The sequence below is a fragment of the Bos grunniens genome, chromosome 21 (genome assembly GCF_055505025.1).
Source record: "Bos grunniens cultivar Pamir isolate PY7600 chromosome 21, Bosgru_T2T1.0, whole genome shotgun sequence".
NCBI classification, from domain to species: domain Eukaryota; kingdom Metazoa; phylum Chordata; class Mammalia; order Artiodactyla; family Bovidae; genus Bos; species Bos grunniens.
The window spans coordinates 63,612,572-63,630,448 of NC_141185.1; the positions used below are offsets into that span (position 1 = coordinate 63,612,572).

Sequence of the window (17,877 nt, forward strand, 5' to 3'; positions counted from 1 at the left end):
AATAAGGAGTTCATGATCTGAGACACAGTCAGCTCCTGGTCTTGTTTTTGCTGACTGTACAGAGCTTCTCCATCTTTGGCTGTGAAGAATATAATCAATCTGATTTCAGTATTGACCATCTGGTGATGTCCATGTGTAGAGTCGTCTCTGGTGTTGTTGGAAGAGGGTGTTTACTATGGCCAGTGCATTCGCTTGGCAAAACTCTTTGCCCTGCTTCATTTTGTATTCCAAGGCCAAATTTGCCTGTTACTCCAGTATCTCTTGACTTCCTACTTTTGCATTCCAGTCCCCTATGATGAAAAGTACATCGTTTTAGGGTGTTAGTCCTAGGTTTTGCATGTCTTCATAAAACTGTTCAACTTGCTCTTCAGCATTACTGCTTGGGCATAGACTTGGATTACTATGATATTGAATGGTTTGCCTCGGAAATGAACAGAGATCATCCTGTCGTTTTTGAGATTGCAAACAAGAACTGCATTTCAGACTCTTTTTGACTATGAGGGCTACCCCATTTCTTCAAAGGGATTCTTGCCCACAGTAGTAGATATAATGGTCAACTGAGTTAATTTGCCCATTCCAGTCCATTTTAATTCACTGATTCCTAAAATGTCCATTTTCACGTTTGCCATCTCCTGTTTGACCACTTCCAATTTACCTTGATTGATGGACCTAACATTCCAGGTTCCTATGCGATATTGTTCTTTACAGCATCTTTACATGTCTCCTTAGATAAGTTTATCCCTAGATATTCTATTCTTTTTGTTGCAATAGTAAGTAGGATTGATTCCTTAATTTCTCTGATTTTTCATTTTTAGTGTATAGGAATGCAAGTGATTTCTGTGTATTGATTTTGTATCCTGCAATGCTACTAAATTCACCGATTAGCTCTATAATTTTCTGACAGTATCTTTAGGGTTTTCTATGTACAGTATCTGTAAACAGTCATCTATTTGAATCTGTCATCTGCAAATAGTGAGAGTTTTACTTCTTTCTTTCCAATCTGGATTCCATTTATTCTTTTTCTTCTCAGACTGCCATAGTTAGGATTTCCAAAATTATGTTGAGTAATAATGGTGAGAGTGGGCACCCTTGTCTTGTTCCTGATTTCAGAGGGAATGCTTTCAGGTTTTCACTATTTAGAATAAGGTTTGCTGTGTTTGTTGTATATGACCTTTATTATGTTAAGGTAGGTTCCTTCTGTACCCACTTTTTGAGGAGTTTTTTTAATCATAAATGGGGTTGAATTGTGTCAAAAGCTTTTTCTGCATCTATTGAGATTATCATATGGTTAGCTTTAAATTTGTTAACATGGTGTATCACATTGATTGATTTGCATATATGGAAGAATTATTGCATTCCTGGAACAAATCTGACTTGATCATGGTATATGATCTTTTTAAAGAGAGACAGATAAGTTTCTTGACACAAACCAAAATGAAAACACAACGTATCAAAATGTATGTGTTGCAGAGAAAGCAGATCTAAGAGGAAAACACACAAAATAGACACCTACATTAAGAAATAATTCAAATAAACCACCTAACTTTACACCTCAAAGAACTACAGAAAGAAGAATAAATTAAGTTCAAAGTTAGTTGAAGAAAGGAAAGAAAGATTAGAGGAGATAAAATGAAATAGAGACTAAAAAGATAAGAAACTAAAAACTGGATCTTCGAAAAGATAAACAAAATTAGACAAATCTTTGGCTAGACTAACCAAGGAAAAAAGAAAGGACCCAAATCAAAAAAATTACAAATGAAAAAATACATTAGAACTGATTCAAAGATTTACAAAGACTCCATGGAGCTACTATGAACAACTATATGCTAACAAACTGGACAATCTAGAAGAAATGGAAAAATTCTTAGAAACATACAACCTATAAAGGCTGAATCAGAAAGAAATAGAAAATCTGCAGACCAACTACAAGTGAGGAGACTGAATTAGTAATAAAAAATCTTCCAACAGAGAAAAGCCCACAGCCAGACGGCTTCACTGGTGAATTTTACCAAACAGTTAAAGGAGAATTAATGTCAATCCTACTGATAGTATTCTCAAAAATCAAAGCGGGAAAACTCCCAAATTTATTTTACATGGCCAGCATTATCTATTCTAAAAAAGTTACTATAAGAAAAAAAACTTATATGTCAGTATTCCTGATGCAAAAATTCTCAATAAAATATCAGCATTCTAAATTCAATAGTACATTAAAAGGATCATTTACTATGATTAACTGTGATTTATTCCACAGATGCAGAGATGTTCCAACATTTGCAAATAAATCAGTGTGATACACCTCATTAACAAAATGGATAAAAATCATATGATCATCTCAAAAGATGCTGAAAAAGAATCTGACAAAATAAAATATCTGTTCCTGATTTTAAAAAAATAACTCTTAACAAATTAGGTATAGAAACAACATATCTCAACATAACAAAGACCATAAATATGACAAGTCCACAGCTAATATCATGATCAATGGTGAAAGGCTGAAAGTTTTTCCCATAAGATCAGGAACAAGACAAGGGTGTCCACTCTCAAAACTTCTATTCAATATAGTTCTGGAAGTCCTACCCAGAGCAATCAGAAGTGGAATCAAGAAAAAAAAAAAAAAAATTACCAGAAGTAAAAAAGAAGAAATAAAAATGTCAACATTTGCAGTTGACATATTACATATTCAAAATCCTAAAGCCTCTACCAAAAAAAAGTTAGATTTAATTAACAAATTCAGTGAAGTTCCAGGATATAAAAGAAACAATAGTGTTTCTATATGCTAACAATGAGTTATCTGAAAAAGACATAAAATGATGCCACTTAAAAGCATCAAAAACAATGAAATACTTATGAATAAATTTAACCAAAGACATGAAATATCTCTACACTGAAAACTACAAGATATAGATGAAAGAAAATGAAGGAGATACAAATAAAGGAAAAACTATCCTGTGCTCATGGATTGAAGATTTAACATTATTTAAAGCTATCTATAGATTCAACAGTCTCTTATCAAGATTTCAATGGCACTTTTCACAGAATTAGAGAAAAACTATACAGTACCAAAAATTATACAGAGCCACAAAAGACTCTGAAGAACCAAAGCAATCCTGAGAAAGAAGTACAAAGTAGGCAGCATCACATTTTCTGATTACAAGCTATGTAGCAATAGTTATCAAAACAGTATGGTAATGACATTAAAACCACACACCAATGGAACAGAATCAAGAGCCCAGAAATAAACCCATTCATATAGAGTCAAGCAATATTTCACAAGGGAGCCAAGAATAATCAATGGAGAAAAAAACAGTCTTTTTGACAGCAGGGCTGGGGAAATTGAATATTCACATGCAAAGAATGAAAGTAGATGCCTATCTTACACCACTCACAAAAATTAACTTGAAATCAATTAAAGACTTGACTCAAAGACTAGAAACCATAAAACTACTAGAAAATAACAGGCAGTAAGCTCCATGACATCAGTGTTTGCAATTTTCTTTGGATATGACACTTAAAGCACAAACAAGATAAAAAAATAAATAAATGGGACTACATCAAAGTAAAAAGCTTCTGCACAGCAAAAGAAAGCATTAAAAAAATAAAAAGATAACCTATGGAATGGGAGAAAAATATTTGTAAACCATGTATCTGATAAGGGGTTAATATCTAAAATGTATAAAGAACTTGTAACTCAACAGCAAAAAAAAAAATTAATTTATAATGGCAAAGAACCTGAATAGACATTTCTCCAATGAAGAGAGATATTGGTGAGATTACAGATTGGTATAGCCACTATGGAAAACAAACAGACGTTCCTCAAAAATTAAAAAATGGAACTACAACATGATCCAGCAATTCCACTTCTGGGAATATATCTGAAGAAAATAAAAACACTACGTCAAAGAGGTATCTGCACAAAGTAAGAAACCCCACAGGAGAAGGCGCCACCTGCCCCTTGGCCCTGTGTTAAGAGGAACAGAGGCACTCACTGAAGGGTGGGGACCCTTCCTACCTCTTCCTGACCCCCAGAAGTGGTTGGCAGAAGCCTGTTCTAGAGTAAAGGACACTCCTATCTAGCTAGAGATGGAGGGCAGGTGGAATGACCTGTTCATCACAGAGAAAGGGAATTAGGAATTTCAGGTGATGGGACAGTTCCCTCTCTGCACAGTACTTCTGGTCTTCCTTGTCCTTCCAAACTGAAATTCTGAAACCTTTTTTTCTTTTGAGCACATGTCACATGTTGGGACCTGGGTGATAAGGCACTCATGTTTCTCCCTTACCTACTCCACTCGACACAGATCAGAAAGAGCTCCTTCCAAGGATGCTGACTTGGGGAATCCAGTTAGCAATCACTACGGAAAAGGTCCTCAGGTGAAACTGGGCCACGGCCTTCAAATGTTCCGGCCAGGAAGTGCCGGCTGCGCAGGAAGAGCTTAAAATGTGCCTGTGTGTCAGATTAAGGAGCTCTAAAATTATGAGGAACAGAACTGCTACTTACTCAATACTACAGCAGTTTAGATTTAGGGCTTTCAAAATTCTAGATATGACATAAAAAAGCTATCTGGGTGTAAATGTGAAGCAGGGCTTGTTACAACTCTAATGTATCACGCCCTGAAACAGGGTGACATCTCATTATTGCATACCGTTTTTGCTGGGGAGATATACAAAACATCATTTTTCAGAGCCAGTCATCCCTCCACAATAGGCAGGGGACAAAGCAACACACAGACAAACAAAGCTGACACCAGGGTCTCCCATACGCAGGTCCGTCTGCCAAGGCCATTCATCTCCCTCCAAGCATGTCCAACTTGAGGGCCTACAGTGCTATTGTGAAGACACACGAGTCCAGTCCACTAAATGCCTTCAAGGAGCAGCATTTGCCATGTGCAAACGTCTCTCCTGTCGCTCTTCTCTGGATGTAAAAGAGGCTGAGAATGCTGATGTTTTGGCTCCCACAGGCTTGGATGAGTCCACTCCCCATGATGAATGTGACTGAGAACATGATGGTGACTTCTGAAATCTGTCCATATGTCACAGAAAAAAAAAAAAAAAAAAAAGCAGCATGCTAAGATATGGCCAACATTAGCAGAAGCCCAAGTGCTATAGCTGGCCTGATTCCTTAGAAACAAGAGCTAGTTCCCCCCGTGGGTGGTCTGACTGAACTGGCTGTCTGAAGAGGGGATGGTTGGCATTGGAATTGCTAATCTGGGGGCTTGCCCTGGAACTGCATTCCCTGCCATGGAGCCATTAGGGATAGCAGTTGTATTCAAGATACTAGGGGTCTCACTAGTAGCTTGTATTTTAAAATAGACCAAATAAAACACTGGTAAAACAACTCCAATTAGAAGCATGATAAAAACAGCATTCCACCACTGAATTCCACAGTCTGCACCATTTGTTGGTATCTTCGGAGGAGCAGGAAGCAGTGGCTGACTGGAGGTCTCTATGGAGTAACTTTCACTCAAAAAGATTTCTGACTGAACTGCATGTTCAATATTCTGATCAATGCCCTTAAAGAAATCCGTCAGTGAGCTAGATGAGGCACTAGCATTGACAGCTGCTCTGTCTGGGTCTGGCTGCTCCTCGAAGGTCACTCTGGTCTCTGAGGATGAGTTCAGGAGGGGTCTAAGTTCTTTGTGGGTCTCTGTTAGGATGCCGTGGTTTTTCACTGGAATCTTAATAGATTTTAAAGCATATAAGTCTTGTTCTCTGATGAAGTTGTTGACTTTCTTGATATCTGCGACCTAGGGAAGCCATGAAGACAAACATCACAAAATATGTAAAGCTGTTTAAAACTAATATCCAAAAAGTGGCACTTAACCTTCCTGGGTGATGGTCCACACTCACATCACCTAAGAATCTGACAAACACTCGAAAACTGTTTAACTATACACATAATTGAGTTCAGGCTGAATAATTGTTTTTGGCTTTAACTCGGCCTTAATGTACAGCTTAGTCATCAAATTTTTGTATAGACTGACAAATTGGAGCAACTCAAGATCAGTTTTGGAAAAGAATTTATTTGTTTAAAGTGTGCCTTCAATAAAAAGCCTTAAGGTGAAATACTTCATGGTAAAAGAAGGCTGTAGCCCTTTCTGCAGTTAACTTTTTAGGCAACAGTGCCCCTGTCTGGCTGACTTCTCTCCTGCATCAGAATTTAATTTAGTAGCTGCAGTAGATATCAGCATTCAGCAAACACAAAGCCTTAGCCAGCTCTACCGACACTAGGACCTAGTTCATCTGTAACAACTTCTTAAAAGGTGTGCTCTCATGATTCTACGTTTTCCTTTCCAGATATACTATATGGCCTATAAACTTACTTTTAAAATAAAAGCAATCTAGAGTTAATTCAGTTTGAGGCTTTCAGAACACTTTTTATAACTAGAAACATGCACAGAGAATGCATCAAGTTGGAAACTACAGACTGACACCTTCCATTTCAATATTATGACTTGAGAAAGGAACGCAACCTGAATTTTAAAGACTCACAACAAAGTTTATGACGAAGTCATAACAAACTCCCCTCATACTCAAACTTTAAGATTTAAAAAGTAGGGGGAAATGTAAGTCAAAGACAAATCCTCCCTCAAGTGATTGTTTGAAAACTTACCAAAAGCATCAGAGATAGATTCTAAGGTTTTAACTCCTAAGTCCATTTAAACTAGAATGTAAATAACAGTCAACAGACTTCATTCAAATCGACCATCTTCATTATTTTAATTATTTAGCAATTGCTTTTACCATTTAATTGTATTGGTGTATATCTTGTAACTTAAGGTACTTGAGATATTTTTGTCTTTGATCCTAATAAGCTAACATCAAACTTATTTACTTCAAATAGGAAACCTGATCACTTATTAGATAAATTACATAGTTCTTTTGGATTTGTTAAACATCAGCATTCCAAGAAGCCCACTGTGTCTATTCAGGTCTTTGTAGGAAAGGATTCAATTTTCAGCCCTTGCTCTATAAACTATTTAGTATGCCTACAGAAGCTGATTATTAGGATCAAATAAAAATCTCAGTACAATTTAGAGACCATTATGAGTCCCAGGGGGCTTTCCAGGTTGCTCAGTGGTAAAGAATCCGCCTGCCAATGCAGGAGATGCAGGTTTGATCCCTGGGTCAGGAAGATCCCTGGAGTAGAAAATGGCAACCCACTCCAGTATTCTTGCCTGGAGAATCCCATGGACAGGGGAGGCTAGATGGCGACAGTCCATGGGGTCACAAAGAATTGGACATGACTTAGCAACTGAGCAGGCTTACATGAGTCTCTGGAGACCAGTTTAATACCGTGGGAAACAACAGTCCCGCACAACATGTTGAGTCATTTGATCCCTGTTAGGAGAAGGCAATGGCACCCAACTCCAGTACTCTTGCCTGGAAAATCCCATGGATGGAGGAGCCTGGTAGGCTGCAGTCCATGGGGTCGCTCAGAGTCAGACACGACTGAGCAACTTCACTTTCACTTTTCACTTTCATGCATTGGAGAAGGAAATGGCAACCCACTCCAGTGTTCTTGCCTGGAGAATCCCAAGGACGGGGGAGCCTGGTGGGCTGCCATCTATGGGGTCACACAGAGTCGGACACGACTGAAGTGACTTAGCATAGCATAGATAAATGAGAGACCCTTCAAGGATAAAAGGATTTTTTAAACAAGTAGCTTATATAGCCTTGGAGAGAGCCATAGAAAATAGTAGCATAGTGCTAGCAAAACGAAATAGTTTGAATCTAGGAGAAAATGCAACAATTCAATAAATACTCTCCTACTTACTTTGCCATTGTTAATCACTCTGAACGCTAAAAACATAATTAAAGAGAGAAACAGGGTTATATAGATACACAGCATACAAAGGATAGATCATGCAGTTCTGAAAGAAAGAAGGCAAAAATTTACCAAATAAGCTACAATTAGCAAGAAAGGTTTAAAAACAGAAAAGTAGCCAAAAAAAAAAAAAAAAAGTACACCGAAGAAATCTTGGATAAACTCTGCCTGGCATCTCTGGCCCCATTATGCATTAAATAAAATGTGTTCAAAAGAAAAAAAGGTCTCAGAATTTCAGTTTGGAAGGACAAGGAAGACCAGAAGTACTGTGCAGAGAGGGAACTGTCCCATCACCTGAAATTCCTAATTCCCTTTCTCTGTGATAAACAGGTCATTCCACCTGCCCTCCATCTCTAGCTAGATAGGAGTGTCCTTTACTCTCAAACAGGCTTCTCCCAACCACTTCTGGGGGTCCAGAAGAGGTAGGAAGGGTCCCCACCCTTCAGTGAGTGCCTCTGTTCCTCTTAACACAGGGCCAAGGGGCAGGTGGCGCCTTCTCTTGTGGGGTTTCTTACTTTGCAGCCATACTGAAGAGCGAGCTTGTTGAGGCTGTCCCCCTGGGTCAGCTCCCGCTGCAGCAGCACCACATCCCCTGCTCCTGGCCGGTGAGGGTGGTGGGCACCCTTCTTCTGGCCCTCCTTGCCCCGGGGCCGCAGGGCCACTCGGTGGGACTCTTCCTCAGAGGAGTCCTCGGAGTCCTCAACACCATTTTCAAACATGTAAACGTGGCTGGTCGGAGTCCTACAGACCACAGCTGGGCTTTGGAAGGTCTTGGTTATCACCTCCTTCTGCCTCATTTCCTTAACTGAAAACCAAACCCCAAGGTTAATTCCACACAAGGCATATTCATTCCTCTGGGACTACAATGAAGATAAATGTCTTCTTCTTGTTAGAGATGACTTCTTTCCTTAAAATAAATACTCAACACATACTCATGACATGTGTTGAGTATTTTGTGCACAAAAAATATCAAAATGTATTTATTCTGGCTGAGATGAAGGGAGAGATAGGCAAATAATTTTTTTCCTAATTACATATTTTTGAGCAAAAAACAAGAATCCCCTTTCTTCTCCCTTTATTCCTCATCCATTGCTATGTCTCCCCAGAACCCAGAGATGTACAGAAATAACTTCTCTTTTTGGTCCTGGAGTAATAAAGCACCAGCTGGGATCACTGACGAGAGGTAAGGACTGCTCTCAACTTCCTTCCTTGCACTAAGACTCTTAAACTCAGAACCTTTTACAAAAAAATTATTGCTCAATTCTTCAAGCATTCCAAAGTAGTTTTACTTAAGGTCAAGACTAAGAACATTTGCTTAGAAGAATTATGAGACTAAATACTGTGATCTTGAAACGGCTTGCATTATGTAACAAGTGAGGCAAGTTAAGGGGAAGATTTCTGTCAAACTAAGGAATTCGTTCGGTTTCTCACAGCTCCCTTGGCCTTCAGAACCCTCCCAAGTCTGGTTTTTATTTTCACTTCCAGACAAGTGCAGAAGCCACAATGCAGCCTTTTCTCTCTCCAAGTGGCTCCAATGAACTTCCAAAATGAAATATCAAAACCGGGAACGACAGCCTGAAACAATTGGCACTGGGTTTCTTGGGAGCCAGAAGAGGTGCGGGCCCCTAGGAACAGCGGGGCCACGGAGCGACCCCTCCCTGGCCCCAGCCCCCACCCCGCACCCTGGAGCCCCCGCCGGCTCTCGGGGAAGGAGGTAAGAGGCGGCTCTCCGGATGTCCGAGGGTCACCCGCGGCGGCCGGGGCTCGAGCGGACGTTCCCGTCGGAGCTCAGCGCCTGCAAGAAGCCCCGGGGCCTCCATTCCCCTCGGAGCTCCTTCCGCGAAAGGAAGGGGGACCCCCAAACAGGAGCTGTCTAAGAAAAAGCCGGGAGCAGACCGTCCTCTGCTCAGACCGGCGGAGTCCCAACGTTCCACAGAGGCACGACCTCCGACCTCCACCTCAGAAACCTCCGGCCAGCCCTCGACAGTCTGGGTCGCGGCACCTCCAGCTGCAGGAGGGTGACCTCAGAGTCTCAGGAGTGGCGGCTGGCTACCCAGACTACAAGCGGGACAATGCCACTGCCCCGAAATAGGAACGTCGCCCCCCTCCAGCAGGCCCGGTACCTCAGCATCCGGGATCCCCGAGACCCGCCGCCGCCGCGCCTGCCGATTGGCTGCGGAAATCAGCTGGTGTCTGGGGGCGGGAACGGCGAGGTAGCCAATGAAATCAGTGATGGGCGGCTCCGGCGGTGCGGAGAGGTCGGCGCCGGACCTGCGAATCCCAGGGGCGGGGCCGATGCCGGCGGCGGGGCGGGGCCCAGGTGGAGCCCCTGGACCGAACCTCGCCACACCCGCCTGACAGTGGATGCCGCTCTCCCTGGCCCGTCCTGTCTTCTGTCTCTCCCAGCTCTCCGCTGAGCCTCCGCGCTCTCACCCCCTGTCTGTCTGTGATATGTAACGACAGCTCAGGTACCTAGTAGAGGGTAGCTGAGGCCTCCGGCCAAGAAGGAGCCCCAGGGGATCTGCGTGGGAGGGTGAGGGGATCTCCGCAGCCTGGGGCTTCTCTGGTCTGAACACAGGAGTTTGCTCCGCCGCGCCCCGCCCAAAAGGATAAAAAAGAAAAGTCCACCGGTGTAACACGGCGAACCGCGCAAACAATGACTAAAGAAACATAATTTATCAAGTGTCACATGGCGGAGGGCTTTCTCCATGATACAGTGAATGTTGGCAATTTGATCTCTGGTTCTTCTGCCTTTTCTAAATCCAGCCTGAACATCTGGAAGTTCATGGTTCATGTACTGTTGAAGCCTGGCTTGGAGAATTTTGAGCATTACTTTGCTAGCATGTGAGATGAGTGAAATTGTGCAGTAGTTTGAACATTCTTTGTCATTGCCTTACTTTGGGATTGGAACGAAAACTGACCTTTTCCAATCTTGTGGCCACTGCTGAGTTTTCCAAATTTGCTGACATATTGAATGCAGCATTTTAACAGCATCATCTTTTAGGATTTGAAATAGCTCATCTGGAATTCCATCACCTCCACCAACTTAGTTCATAGTTTATGCTTCCTAAGGGAGACTCGCCCAAAGGTGCACAGTAGGTTAGCAGTAGCTTTGAGGCACTATGGAAAATGCACGGAGACCTACACCAGTTCTGCATTTACCAGCTGTGTAACTGTGATCTTTCTGTAAGCTTTCTGGGCCTTGGTCCCCTCTTTCCTGATAGCAGGGCTTCCCTGATAGCTCAGTTGGTAAAGAATTCGCCTGCAATGCAGGAGACCCTTGTTTAATTCCTGGGTTGGGAAGATCCCCTGGAGAAGGGATAGGCTACCCACTCCAGTATTTTGACCTGGAGAATTCCATAGACTACACAGTCCATGGGGTCACAAAGAGTCGGGCACAACTGAGCTACTTTCACTTCACTTGTCCTCTTCTACTGTGTAGTTCCCTATGCCCAGGATGGCCATACATTCTTTCTGCCTGGAATAATTACAGTTTATTCCTGTTGTCTCCACTAGCTTTGTTTGTAGTGATGCTTTCTAAGGCCCTGCGAAAGGCCTTTATTATTCAAGGCCCATCCTTGACTTCACATTCCAGAATGTCTGGCTCTAGATGAATGATCACACCATCGTGATTATCTGGGTCGTGAAGATCTTTTTTGTACAGTTTTTCTGTGTATTCTTGCCACCTCTTCTTAATATCTTCTGCTTCTTTTAGGTCCATACCATTTCTTATCGAGCCCATCTTTGCATGAAATGTTCCCTTGGTGTCTCTAATTTTCTTGAAGAGATCTCTAGTCTTTCCCATTCTGTTGTTTTCCTCTATTTCTTTGCATTGATCGCTGAGGAAGGCTTTCTGGTCTCTTCTTGCTATTCTTTGGAACTCTGCATTCGGATGCTTATATCTTCCTTTTCTCCTTTGCTTTTCGCTTCTCTTCTTTTCACAGCTATTTGTAAGGCCTCTCCAGACAGCCATTTTGCTTTTTTGCATTTCTTTTCCATAGCGATGGTCTTCATCCCTGTCTCCTGTACAATGTCACGAACCTCATTCCATAGTTCATCAGGCACTCTATCTATCAGAGCTAGGCCCTTAAATCTATTTCTCACTTCCACTGTATAATCATAAGGGATTTGATTTAGGTCATACCTGAATGGTCTAACTCCAGTACTTTGGCCACCTCATGCAAAGAGTTACTCATTGGAAAAGACTCTGATGCTGGGAGGGATTGGGGGCAGGAGGAGAAGGGGACGACAGAGGATGAGATGGCTGGATGGTGTCACTGACTCGATGGATGTGAGTCTAAGTGAATTCCGGGAGTTGGTGATGGACAGGGAGGCCTGGCGTGCTGTGATTCATGGGGTCGCAAAGAGTCAGACACGACTGAGCGACTGAACTGAACTGAACTGATGCCTATTGTCTCAACACAATTATCATTAACACCCCTTCCCTTCTCACAGTGTCTGGACACTCTACCCCTGTGGCAGTTTTCAAGGCACCTGCTCTCCACCTACCCCTGACGGCCATTGCTAGTTCATCACAGAGGCTCAGACAACTGTTAGGCATCAGCATAGAACAGCCAGGACCAATACAGCGATACTGTCAGAGGAGGTGAAGTTGGCTTGCCATCCCTACTTTGTGGAATTGGGTGTTCTTGATCTGGTTTTTTAGGTTGTGGTTTCTCTAGTGACACAAGAAAATCCGTTGGTCGTTGTGGCTCAGTCTCCTATCCACAAACTGGAAAAATCAAAGCCTCTTGATTTCTTCCACATGTTGTAGTCATTTTTAGAAATGAAGCCCTTGGGAGAAACATGGCAATGAGTGTTAAAGCTCACACCTACAAAGATGTTGCCAACTTTAGGAATTCAGAGGAAAGTGGTAGAAAAAAGGCTTAAGAAATAGATTGCATTTGGTACAGCAAAAAAAACATTATTAATAAGTTAAAAGGCATGTGATGAATTGGGTAAAAAAAAAATCTGTTCTGTTTGTTATGTTAATATATTGAATATATAAAAGACATTCAGATCTTAATAAGAAAAACACACTCCATGGAATAATGGTGTAAACAATTTGCTAAAGAAATACGTATAGAAAAAGGGGGTGTCAACTTTACAGATAGTCAATCAATGGAAACTCAAATAGCTGCAACACCCTGAAAAAATCAAACCTCAATGGCTTCTGTGGTGTGTGGTTGCACAGGCAGGGATAGTGGACTCTCAGGCAGGCCCTGCTGGTAAGAATGTCCATTGGGACATTTGTGCAAGTGAAAGTGTTAGTTGCTCAGTTGTGTCCGACTCTTTGTGACCCATGGACTGTAACCTGCCAGACTCCTCTGTCCATGGAATTCTCAGGGCAAGAATACTGGAGTGGGTTGCCATTCCCTTCTCCAATGGGTCTTCCAGACCCATGGATGGAACATAGGACATTTGTAGCAATAATTTTTAAGATGTTCACATTCCTTGATTCTGCCTCCTGTAATTTACTGAGGAAATAATTATGACCTGTAAAAAGATTTGTTGTACAACTGTTCTTAGTGGTGAGAAATGGGAAGGGGACCCAAAAAAGTCATAGAAGAGGATTAGGTTGAATTCATTTAGCTCATTTATGAAATGGAATAAAGTATGTACAGGCATTTAAAATACTCTCATAGAATCGTAAAGACATGGAAGGGTGGTTATGAATAAAAATCTCTATAAAACAAAGTAAAGGACAAATCCGCACAGCGTCACCCTACATCCATCTGAGGTTGTAAAACAGAATGTTTCTGTAGTTCTACTTCTTTTTGTGCATTTGCATGTTTAAACTTGTCTCTGCCCCACACATTTGCTCCTGTAACGAGGAGGTGGTGGACCTGCCGAATAGTGGTTGAAGCCACAAAAGCTCAAGTCAATTGCCTAACTTTGAATCTAGAGCCATCCTTTAGGATTTGTTGGAAAATTTTGTGACCTCCACAAGCCTCAGCTTTCTTATATATACAATGAGATCTGAAAAAGAATATATGCATATACGTATGTATGTATATATATATATAAATATAATGAAATCACTTTACGGTACACCTCAAGCTAACACAACATTGTAAATCAATAATGTTCCAAAATAAAATAAAGTAAATAGGATCTAAGACAGACGTTGCTGTTCTCCAGGTGCCTGGCATACAGTAAGCATTCCATAAATGTAGTTTTCATTGTTACCAAGGGGGAAACCATAAAGGCATAAAAGTAATTTTTCATTAAAAATGCATTCCTACTCTAACTTAGGTAGCTGGAGGTGGTTTGATCAGGGGACAGGTGTTTTAGGTGAGTTTAAGTCTGTTTGTCAACAGCTTTATTTGTGTCAGATTTGATTGTCCCTGGGGGCCAGGGTGTGGGGTCAAGTGAAAGTGAAAGTCACCCAGTTGTGTCTGACTCTTTGCCACCCTGTGGGCTGTGCCTACTGGGCTCCTATGTCCATGGAATTCTCCAGGCAAGTAAACTGGAGTAGGTAGCCTTTCCCTTCTCCAGGGGATCTTCCCAACCTAGGGATCGAACCCAGGTCTCCCGCGTTGTAGGCGGATTCTTTACCGTCTGAGCCAGCAGGGAGTATTAGGCTACACACTGGAGCCTGATGAGCCAGGCAGGCTGTCTCGGGAGGTGTCATCGGGGTCAGTGATCTCAGACTCGGGAGTGCCTACGAAGGCCACGCCTAGCCCAAGCTCTCAGGTTACCCTGGGGTAACCCTGGCTTCTCCCTGGGGCTGCTCCGTCAGCTCCAGCTTGGCAGGGAATTCACTCTCCAGTTTTAGTTTCCCAGAAGGGCAACACCCACAAGACCTCAGTGTATACAGTAGGGTGTTTAAAATTTCATAGACACATCTTAACACTTCTCAGGAGCAAAACCCCAGTACTCCTCCATCCTAACCATTTCCCAGTCTGCCTGCTTTCTTTCTGCCAACCTTTAAACTCAGCTCAGACTCCCCTGGGTGTTCTTGGGGGTTATGCACAGGGTCAGAGGGCCTATTTAACACTTCCATGGTTCCTGTCTCCTCCCGGTCCCCTGGGATTGGATGGGAGACAGACTTCCTTTGTAATTTGTATATGACTTACATGGCAAAATCATACTATATTAGATACATTAAGTTAGAGAAAATATTACAATCAACTTCACCTTTTAGTTTTGTTTTGTGTGTGTGTGTGTGTGTGACTACTAGAAAATTTAAAACGGCACCCAGTTCACCTTATATTCTTCTTGGCCACTGCAGTGCCTGAAATCCAGTGTTCAGAACCGTGCCTTTGTCTGCAGGCCCCCATGTTCACTAAAGGACCCCAGTTAACATGCAGGTGTCCTGACCATCTGGGGCTTCCAGGTGGTTCAGCAGTGAAGAATCCACCTGCCAGTGCAGGAGATATGGGTTTGATCCCTGGGTTGAGAAGATTCCCTGGACGAGGAAATGGCAACCCACTCCAGTATACTTGCCTGGAGAATCCCATGGACAGAGGAGCCTGGTGGGTTACAGTCCATGGGGGTCACAAAGAGTCAGCCATTACTGAGCATGCATGCACATCAGTCCTGACCATTTGAGTCAAGTCCAAGCTTGGTCAGAATGTCAACAGTAGAGGAGGGATGAAGGAAGGCAGGGATTGTTCCCTTCCTCCCCAGGCACTCCAGCCAGGACCCTTTAACCTGAAGTCCTGTACAGGCGGTGTGCTGGGAGCAGCAAGGCTGGCTAGAAGGTCGGCAGGCTCGCAGATGAAGACTCAGGGGGGCTGTGCCAGGCGAGCTCCAGGACGAAGGTGCACTCAGTGATATTTCAGACAGTAAAGGGGAATGGGCCACCCAAATGGAACAGGGGCCCAGGGCCTCCAAGACAGGTGAAGGAGGGCCCTGGACTCCTCAGCCCAGCATCCTGCCCAGAAGCTTCCTCCCGGTGCCCAGGTGGGACCACCAGGCTTTTCTGCCTGGAGGGACTTTTTAGCTGATGTTTTCTGTTACTGCAGGTCAGGGCACAAACGTGTAAAATTGCAGGCATCTCTGGTAGTGCCACTCTGCTGGGACTCGTGGGCTACAAAAGCTTTGATTACATGCATGAGTGTGTCAGGCCCCTCAGCAGGACTCTTGTTGCCTCCAAACAGACTTCAGACTAATGCACCCTGTATGTAAAAAGTAAGTGCTTAAAACCAGGTTGTAAACATCTTAACCCCAGAATTAGAAGCCGGGGGGCTCAGAAAACGTCTGTGTAATGGACTTGAATAGGTACTTGGCTAATGCTCCTGAACCCCATCGACTGCTGCATCTTGAACTATTTCATCATCATTTCCAGCCTCACATCTTTTCAGGAACAATGGGCCTCTGTATCATCAGGATTTAACCAAGAAGCGACTCAGAGTATTAATGCTTGAGGGACCTGCATGCAGGGATTGGGGTCATTGGTGATGGATATACAAGCTGGGGACATTAGCCACCATGGTGGAGCCACCATCCCCATCTCCTGGGGGCCATTGTGAAGAGGTATTGTCATGGGAGCCCAGGAAACCACAGGCGCTTACTCAGTGGGAGCCAGAACCTTGAAGAGATGAAAGTGCTAGGGAGCTACCTTATGAGCAGTGAGGGAGAGTTGAACAGTATCCTCAAAATTTCAGAGAAATGGTTTTCAATCTAGAATGTTTAGACTCAGCAAAACTATCAGTGAACTGAGAAGATGAAATAGAAGTATTTTTGAATATATAGGATCACTCAGAGTTAACCTCCCATATACCATTTCTTAAGATGCCACTGAACGATCTTTTACTCTAAAAACAAAGGAGTAAAAACAAGAAAGTGATGAAAAGGCATCCACAAAACAGAGACTACATCACAGAAGGAAGGGCAGTGGTGAAGGTGTGCGTGAGGTGAGCGGGGAGGGTGTCATCCACTCTAGATCAAAGAAAGGCAGATAAATCTGAATGTATTGAGAGTGGGAGAGGGGATTAGATTATTGTTAAAAAAAATAGCCAACTAAATAGATGTTTGAAAAATTCAACAATTATGATTCAAAACAACCCACAGAAACTAGAGCAAGATGCAAAATTATAAGTGTTATATGGCATGACTCAGCTGTAAGGAGTGGGCTGATCCAACCCAGTCATAGCTCTGCCTGGCGGGTAGACGAGGAGGGTCTCTGTGGTATGGTGGGGCACAGAGCCCCTCTCTCCACATTGCACAACCTCAACTGCCGTGTGTGGCACACAGAAGGAAGGTGACATGAAGAAACTCGGGGAGAAAAAGCCAAACACAAACCACAGGCAGGGGCCTGAAACAGACTCTTCACTCATGGCCCTCAGAAAGAACCAGCCCTGCTGACCTGAGAACTGTAGCCTCTGGAACTATGGGAAAATAAATGTCAGTTGTTTCAACCACCCGGTATGTGGTACTTTATTACAGCAGCCCTAGGAAACTGATGCACGGTATGAGTACAAGAATTTCTCATCTTCTAAACTGGGAAGTTGCTATAGACTGAAGGATTGTGTTGCCCCCAAATTCGTATGCAGAAACCTTAATCCCTGATACGACGGTATTCAGAGACGGAGCCTTTGGGAGGTGATTAGGCCGTGAAGTGAAGCTTTCATGAATGGAACTAGTGTCCTTAGAAGAAGAGACTGGAGAAAGGGGATCTCTCTCTAACATGTGAGGACAACAGCAAGAAGACATGTGCGTGCACACCAGGAACTGAACTTGGACTTCCCAGCCCCCAGGACTTCAGGGGACCTTGAGGGATCTGTTCCAGGCCCCTCTCCATGGTTTGTTTTCTCCCTGCATCTCTTCACATCATCTTCCTTCTGTGTGCATCTGCCTTTGGGTCCAAATGTCGGTTGTTTAAACCTCCCAGCCTATGGCATTTTCGTTACAGCAGTCTGAGCTAATATACTACCCCAGGACGTGCCCCATGACAGTTGCCCATTGCATCATGGCAGCACGCCAGAGGTTACTAGTGCCTTCAGCTCCCACCAGTGATGGGGTCTTCCTTGCTGGCCAGCAGGTGACCCAGCTCCAAAACTCCAGGAAAAGAGACTCACCAAAATCTTGAGGGAGTTGTTCCCAGAGGA

General features: G+C 43.1%; 1 protein-coding gene across 1 annotated transcript; it reads right to left on the reverse strand.

Moving 5' to 3' along the window:
• Positions 1–1,156: 1,156 nt before the first annotated feature.
• On the reverse strand, positions 1,157–9,999 carry LYSMD4 (LysM domain containing 4). Its single transcript, XM_086364862.1, has 3 exons — positions 9,946–9,999; positions 8,338–8,627; positions 1,157–5,741 (listed from the first exon to the last, which is right to left on the reverse strand). Exons 2-3 carry the CDS (start codon positions 8,617–8,619, stop codon positions 5,130–5,132), a joined length of 894 nt encoding a protein of 297 aa, XP_086220988.1. The 5' UTR covers positions 8,620–8,627; positions 9,946–9,999; the 3' UTR covers positions 1,157–5,129.
• Between the last annotated feature and the right edge of the window lie 7,878 nt (positions 10,000–17,877).